Raw genomic sequence first — 10,528 nt, forward strand, 5'->3', positions numbered from 1 at the left:
ATTTAATAATAATCTATTAATTTTTCTCTTATCCAGACACAAGCTACAAAATACAGCCATGTCCACTCTGCCCACAGCATTTCAAATGGAATTGCAGCCCCTATTTTAAGATAACTACAGAACTTCACAGAGGATGAAGCATTAGTACTTATCAGAGGTACAAAAGGGCAACAGTCAATTGTTCGTAGTTTCTATCATAAAATCCAACATCAGCAACTTTGCAATACTAAAAGAGCAAGAAAAGGAGGCATTTTCTTACAAAACAATGAAATCTTACCAGTAATTTCTCAAACCACTCAAATGACAGGATAATAAAGTCCATGTAGATTTGTACCTGACCTCTTCAGTCACCTCCTAACCAGTCTGGTTTTGATCTCATCACGTTTTTTAAATGCTCAGGTCTCCATGAAAGCTCAGCTACTGACAGCTCTTGGAGAAAATTGTGAATGCAGTTAACCAAGCAATTACTTTTTAATTTACTTCAATGAGAGCCCTTCTGTCACTGATTTTTTTTTAAAGTGGGATAATCTTTGAACTTAGGCACCTATGTAGGGCATGTACACGGGTACAGACATCTGTCTGCCCGTGTGTGCGTGTACAAATATTGCCCTCTAATGGCTGATCGGTAAAAAGAGGGTAGGAAACACCTGATGGCATTCCTGTGGCTACTTTAATTGAACTGTTTTTTTGAAACTACAGACAGTGTAGTTTTAGACCTGCACCTACACAGTGATTCATGTTAGTGAATGATAGTGATCTCTAACTCCAGTTCCTCTAAACAGAGAATCATAAAACGGTTTGGGTTGGAAACGACCTTAAAGATCATCTAGCTCAAATACCACGGGCAGGGTATACCTTCCTCCAGACCAGGTTACTCAAAGCCCCATCCAACCTAGCCTTGAACACTTCCACACAGGAGGCATCCACAACCTCCCTGGGTGACCTGCTCCAGTGTCTCACTTACTGCAAGGAATTTCTTCACAACATCCAGTCTACATTTCCCCTCTTCCAGCTAAGTGTTAGCATAGATTGCATTAAACAAAAACACTTTGACTGTCTCAGTAGTGGATTTAACAAATCTATAGTTGCAAAAGCTCCCCTCCCTAGTGAAGCCAGAACATTTCAAAACACACACAGTGTCAAAGGACTGAAAAACTTCTAAAAAGCATTTAATACTTTAGCTAAATGCTGAGGAATAAACTATGGATGGGAAATACCTGTTTTTTTCCCACCCATTTCCCTGCCACAAAAGGTTCCTCAGCAGCTGTAAATACGTATCAGAGAGCTTGACTAATTCACACTAAATGCTTGTCATTGAAGTCAACAGGAATAAGCTTTCTCTGATCAGTGTATGTGCTTCAGCAAGAGCAGGGAAAACACATGGCTCTCTGCAGTGGTATAATATTCCTCTCTGTGAGTGCTTTAGAATGGTTCTAAAAAGCTATTAGCCATGATGCTTTTCTTCTAATTAACTCTATATCACAGGGTTAGACAAATCACCACTTCATGTGGGCAACAGCTTTCCAAAAAAGAAAAAAATCATTTTTTATAAGTGGCAGCTTACAACTGTGCCATTCACAGATTCTCTCTAAAACCAAATACCCCAGACTGTCTCTTGCAGCACTTGGGCTGGCTGCAAAATGCTTCTATCGTAAATTAAACAGTAGAAGAGCATCCTTGTGTGAGAACATGGGGTATGTGGACCAGTGTTGTGTTAAACTTGTGAACTTATCTTTGGAAGGATGCCTCTGTCTACTCAATCTTTTTAAAAGTGTATTTGCAGAACACATCTTCATTTATTTGTAAGGAGCAAACCAGAAATATGGAAGAATTAAAACTTAATCTTACCCTATTTCAAATCACAGAATCCTTTTGGTTGGAATAGTCTTCTAGGATCACCAAATCCAGCCATTCTCTAGCTCACCAAGTCTCATGCTAAACCATGTCACTCACATCACATCTCTGTGAAATGCCTCCAAGGATGGGGATTCAGGCTTCCCTAGGGAGCCTGTTCCAGTGGTTGAGAAACCTCTCAGCAAAGAAGTTTCTTATAATGTCATACTTAAACTCCCCCTGGTGCAACTTGAGGCCACATCCTCTTGTTCTCTCACTTGACATTAGGGAGAAGAGACTGATCTCCATCTAGCTCCAACCTTTCAGAGAGCTGCAGAGAGCCAGGTCACCCTTCAGCCTCCTTTTCCCCAGGATGAACAACCCCAGGTCCTTCAGCCACTTCTCACAAGACACATCCTCCAAACCCTTTACCAGTTTTGTTGCCCCTCTCTAGAGCTGCTCCAGTATCTCTATGTCCTTCTCGTGGTGAGGGCTCCAAAATAGGACCCAGCATTTGTCATGTGGCCTCACCAATGCTGTGTACAGGGGAATAATCACTGTCTTGGCCCTGCTGTCCGCTCTATCACTGATCCAGGTCAGGATGCCTTTATCCTTCTTGGCTCATTTTCAGCCGCTGTTGACCAACACCCTTTCCCCCTCAGGCAGTTCCAACCACTCTTCCTCAAGTCTTTAGCATTTCATGAAGTTGTTGTGACTGAAGTGCAGGATCTGGTACTTGACCTTGTTGAATCTCACGCAGTTGACCTTGGCCCATCACTGATCATTTTCAGACCAGATTAAAAGAGAGAAGGGAGATTGGATGGCCACTAGTCCAGTATTCTTAGAAGAGCACTGTGGAAGTGTTCAGGCTCCACTTTGGTAGTTAATTATTTTTTACTAAAGAAAACAGCTTGACTACAGGGAGCAGAAAGGCTGTGCTTCAGAATAACCTGTAGCTTGACAGTGAGGACACTGAGTCTAGCAGACACAGAAATACCTCCATATGGAAAGGAAGAATCTGAATCTGTCCCTCACGTTCTGAAGTGAGTGCTCCCAGCATGGGGCCAAGAAGTAGAACAACATTCCCTCCCAAACCACGTCAGAAAAATCAGATGTAAACACCACCTGAATTTGTGTCATGACTGTAGGATTCTGGTTCTCTTCCAGTACAACTTCTGGGTTTTTTAATGCAGTGACACTCATTTCTAGTCAGGGGCAGCAACCATGTGGCAGGATCGTTGACTCAAAGAGTCCAATGACAAGAGCATCAAACAACATTTTCCCACTTATTCCCAACAATCCTGTTACCACTTGAAAGCAGGACACAAAGCAGAACACTTCTTTAAGAAGTGGCCAAAGAATGCATAACTGTAAGCCCACTGTTGTCAGCAAATCCTCATTTACTTCTTCCTTATCTTTGGGTCACATTATAGAATGAAGAGACCACAATCTCCTGCCATGGAGATTGGAACTAGATGATCCTTGTGGTCTCTTCATCCTAAGCTACAGAAGCTCCACTTAGCTTACCTGTGCTCCTAGATTTTACTGAGATTACTCACCACGCACACTCCCACAGACTTTGCTGGACTAGGGTCTTGCTGCTTAGATCTGGCATGCTATAAATTCATTTTCTTAAATATTGTCATTCAAAATGTCCAAAAGTGGGAAATTACCAGGGATTGTCATTGAAAGTATTTTCTTTTATTTGATCTGATGTGAATTAACCTCAGTAGTAAAACATAATAAACCTATGAGATAAGAAGTTACTTACAGGAGCAGTTTTTTTCTGAGTTATAAGTGGCAGCCTGGTGTCATAGTTGTTGTGTTTCAAAACAGCTTTATAATTGGTGATCTCTGGGTCAAGCATAACCTTCATATCCATTTCTACCTGCTGTTGAAATACACAACAGGCACAATCTTAAAACTACTGCACAAGGACAGAGATGTTTACAAGCAAGAAATGGTTAATATGATCACAGACTTATAAAATTATGATAAAAATCCATGAGTTGAACTAGGCAAACAATAAAGTGCCTTTTGGTTAGGTGGAAAATGTAGCAATGCACACAAGTACTATCCACATATATGTTTTCTGCCCAAATTTGTTCAATTATTTCCATTACAAACTCTGAAACGTCCAAATTTTCACACCTTAGAGTTAAATTTTGAGTGGAATGGACAATCAGGGTTGACTCACTCAATTAACATGACATTTACTCGTGTTATAACCAATGTTTTGCACGTACCCTACTATTGGGAAGGTGTTGTAGGTCCATTCTTTCCATAGGTAAAAATCCAGTTCACCTTGGGCACGTTTGCCAGAGACTAAGTCAAAACCCATTGCCCTAATGGCTCAGAAGAGTTACAGCCCATAGACTCGATGTAGACAGAGCACTTGTTTAGAAGTAAATAAGGAAAGGAAATACTAATTAAAGCAGTTTCTTAATGTACTGTCTCTGCATGGAATGGATTTGACTATTTTGCTGACAAAAATGATGATGAGTTAAATCCCAGTGCACAGAAAAAGGCTCTTAAGAAATAACATAAGGATGTGCTGAGATACAAAAGCCATAAACCTCTAGTACAAATATATGGCATCGTTTAAGTTGAAGACATTTTGTTTCATCTTAATGCACACATTTTTGCTTACACCTGGATCTGTACCAAGTGTAGTAGAATCTCCCAATATTTGTATTGCTGTAACACTCAGCACCCAACAGAGTTTACTTAGAAACTAATGCCAAATCAGGAAGAATCCTCAAATGGCAGAAACTGAAGTATCACCAGAGCAAAGGTAATTCAGAGGAACTGGGGACCTGGTGTGATATGTGCATAATTCCCATTACATGGATACATGCAGACAAAAAGCTCCCTTACAGAGTAAGATTCAACAAAACACCTTTAGGCACAAGAGCTGTCTGCTGATAAATCTTCTGCCTAAGAATAAACACCCAAGAATTCCATTTTTTTGACAAAATACACCATAAAAAAGTTTAAGAACCATTAGACATGTATTTGAACTATTAAGCTTCTATTAGTCTGTAAAAGCACTAAAAAAATGGTTTAATTTATTTATCTGCACAATAAATTACCTTCTTTTGATAGTAATTACAAGCAGATGTATCAATGAAATGCTCATTTAGATTTGGGGTTGTAAGAACAAAAGTTATTATCCAAGCCAATTACTCTTTTAGCCACATGGCTGCACAGAGACAGAAAGTTCAATTTTCACCTCATCAGTGATTTTGTGGTATTTATTTTATTACTATAACACACTGCTGTACAGAAAAGAAACTGCTTGTGCTATTAAACAAGAGTTGAGGGAAAATTGAGTAAGTTCTCAATTAAACCAGGAGATGATTCACAGTGCAAGCTGACAGTGAAATTATCAATGCTGGAGTAGCAGATTCTATGAGAAAGCAACTTAAGCATCTCCCAGTTATGGATCATGATATCCTTTCAGTCATTGTTATATAAAGGCTTTATGATGGCTGCACAAAGAAGATACCTCTGTATGATTCTCGAACTTTATCAGAAGAAATCAAATTATAGAGTCATAATTGTTTCAGTTGGAAAAGACCTCCAAGATCGTTGAGTCCGATCATCAACCCAATACCACTGTGGCCACTAAACCATGTCCCAGAGTGCCACGTCCACACGTTTCTTGAATACCTCCAGGAATGGTGACTCCACTACCTCCCTGGGCAGCACGTTCTGATGCCTGATCACTCTTGCAGGAAAGAAATAGTTCCTCATGTCCAATCTAAACCTCCCTTGCCACAATTTCAGGCCATTTCTTCTTGTTATATCACATGATACTAGGGCAAAAAGACCAATTACTACCTCACTGTAACCTCCCTTAAGGTGGTTGTAAACAACAGTGAGGTCTCCCTTCAGCCTCCTCTTCTCCAGACTAAACAACCCCAGGTCTCTTACAAAACAATAGAAAAAAAAAAACACACCAACAAAACAAAACAAAACACAGAAAGAGGACAGTGCTTTGTTATTCCCTGTGAGCAAGATTTGCAGTGTATTCTGGCTGCTCATATGACTCAGAAATACTCCAAGTGAACAATTTAAAGGCTATTCTGACACCTGTGGGAAGCTATTTCCCATATGACAAGTATTCTAGCAACACATGTGAAAATAGCATCTGTGCTTATTTGACTCCAACCTTGCTTCACCCTAGCTACTACAAACACCTTCTGCTCCATTTTCAGTCTTGCACAGTGTACTATGGACAGCAAAGCACAAAAATATTACTGTGTGAATTATTACTTTCTCTCAGAACTCCTCTGTGTTGAAGCACTGATGTCTTCAAACCTGGAATTACTGTCTACAAGTGGAAAACTGTTCAGTCCACTAATACTTCCTCTGAGTAGAAAGCTATTTTGAGCACCAAAGTACGTCTAATATAACCCCAAATTGTTTATGGCTACAAGTAAGGGAAAGACAGGAAGCAAGGAATTGTAGGTGATAATTTCCCAGCTGGATTTCACAACTATTTAATAACAAAAGCTTTTTCTGTTGGCATGCCAAGCATGTAGAACAGCTGGCAGAACAGCACTGTTTGCCATTTTCTTTATAATGGGGAATTAGGGCTAGTTTGCTCGTGACTGCACATGGATTTCTATGCAGATGCCACAGATATGAGAAATAAGATGACAAAGAGAAAAGTCAAGACAGGACAAAGCAGGTATTCCACTGCAAATTAAGCTCTCTAGTGCATGTGAAGGATTGAAAGACCACCACTAATACAGAGTTTACAGAAGAGCTGAACTCTGGTCATTTTCCCTCCCTTTTATTTATACAGAACTGGATTGGAATATGGTCTGAAAAATAAGAGCTCTCTTTGCACCTTACCCATCATTTCAAGACTGAGCAATATTTCAATACTGATTTATGTTTGGATTACTTTTACAAAGCTAATCAGCAACATAAGTGTTTGGCTGTTCATTCTGATTTCTCTAGGTCAAACTGGTGATAGTCTTACAACACAGACAGCCCAAACCATTCTATGATTCTGTGATGATTCTTAAGGTCCTCTCTCACTCAAAGCTTCCTTGATTTAAACAGTAATAACTCAAAATTACAAGAAGAGATATTTTGCATTTCAACTAATTACTTTCAATTGGTTTTAAAATGTTTTAAGGCAAATTCCTCAAACCAGTCAAAATACTTTAGACATAAACATTTTAAGGTGGCTTTAAAAAAAAGTTTAAAAGGATTTCATTTATAAAAACAGGAGGGAAAAAATCTGATTTAAAGAAAAAAAAAAACTCTGCTTATCAGAGGGGACCACCCTTGACACAGACAGAAGTCTGTCCCAAAATTTGCTGAATGTTTTATGCAAAACCACCACAGAACATTTTAGCCTCAAACATTTATATCTGTGCTTATCCTGCTTCAATAAATAGTTCCATTTACTTACAGAATCACAATTAAGCATATGGTATTTGCAAGAGTGGGACTTTAAAGCTGAACAAACCTGGTTTAACAATATACTTGTGGATGCACGCATGATGATACCAAGTCCTTTCTAACTTAGATTTTATCCTGACTGTGGGAAGGCCTCCATCTCTCAGCTGACTCGTTCTGAAAAATTTTCACACTTTCAGTCATAAATCATATCTTATAAAAAATTGAATCCATGTGGAATCAGAACACATCATTCTGGGATCAACTGGTAAACCACCAGTTCCCAGTCTACTCATTTAACATGGTCTCTAGCAGGGTAAGTACAGAGAAGGGCAACAAAGCTGGTAAGAGGCCTGGAGCACAGCCCTGTGAGGAGAGGCTGAGGGAGCTGGGGTTGTTTAGCCTGGAGGAGGCTCAGGGGTGACCTCATTGCTGTCTACAACTACGTGAGGGGAGGCTGTAGCCAGGTAGGGGTTAGTCTTTTCTCCCAGGCAACCAGCAACAGAAGAAGGGGACACAGTCTCGAGCTGTGCCGGGGAGGTATAGGTTAGGAGGAAGTTCCTCACAGAGAGACTGAAGAACTTCCTCCTAATCTATACCTCCCCCACCACAACTTGTGACTGTCCCCTTCTTGGGGGAAGGGAATGCCCAAGGAGATGGAGGAGTCACTGTCCCTGAAGGTGTTCAAGAAAAGCCTGGATGAGGCACTTAGTGCCACAGTCTAGTTAATAGGACAGGGCTGGGTGCTAGGTTGGACTGGATGATCTTGGAGGTCTCTTCCAACCTGGTTTATTCTATGCTTCTATATTATTTCAGACCTGTGGACCTTGAGAAACACGTAGTGATGATTTCCTGTATGCTTGGACAGTCCTGGGCTCAACATGCACTCGTGGTAAAATAAGCTGTTTCTGAGAAGCACCACAATGAAGCTCCCTGATTTAGAAAGAAAAACAGTGAGGTCTTTAAATATTGCTTTGATTTGATCTATTAAACCTATACTGCTTGGCTGGCTGAATTTGAAAGACTCTATTTTTCATTTAAATTTCTACTTAGTGAAAAACTCACAGAAGTTGCTGTTAGAAACTTCATTTGTTTTTGTACTTTTTAATCTTAAAATAAAAACAAAAAAAGCAAATGATCAAAACAACCTAAGCAAATGGGACTGTTGGCCCAGATTAACAAAATTCTGATGCCACAGTTCTTCTGTCTTGCTGCATTTGCCCCTGCAATAAAACGGCTGTTTCACCTACCATTTAGATGGCTCTTTTGAATGTACTTCCTTATTATCAGCAGAAGAAACAGTTAACACTTGTCTGTTTATAGCATTTAAATAATTTTCAGCATGTTTCTGTTAGAGGAAAAAAATATTTAGTCTGTTACAAAGTTATGAGAGATATTAAATGTAACTCAGTTAATTTACCAATCCAGACCTTTACTTGACTGAAAAGTTTATGGGTTTTGTACTTCTGTTGGTATTTCATCTGATTTTAGGGGGGGGGAAAATGGGCTAAATGGTTACAAGATCAGTTAATTCCAATGGCCCAAAAGAAGGAAACCATTATCCTAAATGGTAATATCCAAGTAGTGCCATCATTTTTTAATGAGGAAGGCATCTTGCTGGATGACAAATACAAGGTTCCTGAGTGAATTGCTGACAGCTATCTCAAAAATGGCATTGCCTTCATGATCTACTGTATTTTACTTACTCTCAGCCCAAGTTCAGTGCCTTCAAATGCTGTTTTGAGGTCGCTAATATCCATAACTTGCACGTTTCCTTTTGTACTGTTATTTTTCACTTTAAGCTTATGAAGGTCTTCTTGAACCTAAAAAGCAAGTTCTGATAAAAATCACACCCATAACCAAAATTAAGGGAAGAATGTAGTAGGATTGAATCTAAATTAAATGCTTCCTAAGTACATGGGAAAATACCTGACACTGCCTCTATTTTCTTTTAATATAAATAAAAGAACACAAAGCAAATGACCTTAAAATGATTATAGATAAAAATGGGGGGACAAAAAGAAGTTTATTTTAAAACAAATCTCGTCAAGTAATAGCAATAAACTTCAGGACTAAGATCCTTGGGCCCAGAAATGACCTTCCCATATACATTTCAAACATCTCTTGGTTCAGATGGTTCAGAACTATGCAAGAATCTCAAAAGCAGTAATGAGGGGTGGAAAAGTAGAGGCGAGCTGAGAAATGATGTATCAGTATCACCAAGGTTGGAAGAGACCTCACAGATCATCAAGTCCAACCCTCTACCACAGAGCCCAAGGCTAGACCATGGCACCAAGTGCCATGTCCAATCCTGCCTTGAACAGCTCCAGGGACGGTGACTCCACCACCTCCCCGGGCAGCCCATTCCAGTGTCCAATGACTCTCTCAGTGAAGAACTTTCTCCTCACCTCCAGCCTAAATCTCCCCTGGTGCAGCCTGAGGCTGTGTCCTCTTGTTCTGGTGCTGGCCACCTGAGAGAAGAGAGCAACCTCCTCCTGGCCACAACCACCCTTCAGGTAGTTGCAGACAGCAATAAGGTCTCCCCTGAGCCTCCTCTTCTCCAGGCTAAACAATCCCAGCTCCAGGCCATGCAATGTTTTGTGTGGGAAAGGACCTTTAAAAGGTGTCTGAACAGGGACATCTGCAGCTAGAGCAGGCTGCTTAGAGCCCCAAGCAACCTGGCCTGGAATAGGTGGAGGGATGAGGCTTCTCCCTTCTCTCTGGACAGCCTGGGCCAGGGTTCCATCACCCTCAGCATCAAAATTTCTCCCTCCTCTCTAGTCTGAATGTCTCTCTTTCAGTTTAAATCATGGCCATGCCCTTGCCCTGTCACGACAGGCCCTGCTCAGAAGTCTGTCCCCAGCCTTCTTCTCGGGCCTTTTGAGTACTGAAAGGTCACTACGCGGTCTCAGATAAACTACAAACGTTTAGTCACGCCTCATTAATTGAAGGAGTTCCAAGTCTCACTAGCCCGAGAGCCGTGGCGCTTACAAAGCCAAGTCCTTATCCCGAATTCCCCGACCGTTTCCCCAGGCCGGGATCGAGCCCACCCGTGCCCTCAGCCAGCTCCCGGGAGAGGAGGAATCCCGCGGGGACTCATCCCCACGGCTGCCTCTGGCCGCCCACGGGGCCAGTTCAGGGCACTATCCAGACCCACCTGCCCCGGGCTAGCTCCTGACTGCTGTCCCGGCTTCACGACGCCGGCCATGGCAGCTGCCGCCCTCGCCCGTAGCAACGGGACGCGCTGGGCGGCCCGCAGCCCCCGCCCGGCCGTGAG

General features: G+C 41.3%; 1 protein-coding gene across 5 annotated transcripts in view; it reads right to left on the reverse strand.

Annotated features, from left to right (window-relative positions):
- LOC135183090 (IQ domain-containing protein H-like) overlaps positions 1–10,528 on the reverse strand; it is a 33,105-nt gene that overhangs the window by 6,765 nt on the left and 15,812 nt on the right. For 2 of the 5 annotated variants that reach the window (XM_064157901.1, XM_064157906.1), the window contains exons 2-5: positions 8,958–9,074; positions 8,502–8,599; positions 8,070–8,184; positions 3,605–3,724 (exon numbers count right to left, since the gene is read on the reverse strand). In XM_064157901.1, coding sequence (XP_064013971.1) covers positions 3,605–3,724; positions 8,070–8,184; positions 8,502–8,599; positions 8,958–9,074 — 450 coding nt within the window. Of the gene's footprint in view, positions 1–2,541; positions 2,611–3,604; positions 3,725–8,069; positions 8,185–8,501; positions 8,600–8,957; positions 9,075–10,408; positions 10,509–10,528 lie in introns of those variants that run through there. The other 3 variants (XM_064157905.1, XM_064157907.1, XM_064157904.1) reach the window with 3 other exon arrangements.

The sequence above is a fragment of the Pogoniulus pusillus genome, chromosome 17 (genome assembly GCF_015220805.1).
Source record: "Pogoniulus pusillus isolate bPogPus1 chromosome 17, bPogPus1.pri, whole genome shotgun sequence".
In the NCBI taxonomy this organism is placed as follows: domain Eukaryota; kingdom Metazoa; phylum Chordata; class Aves; order Piciformes; family Lybiidae; genus Pogoniulus; species Pogoniulus pusillus.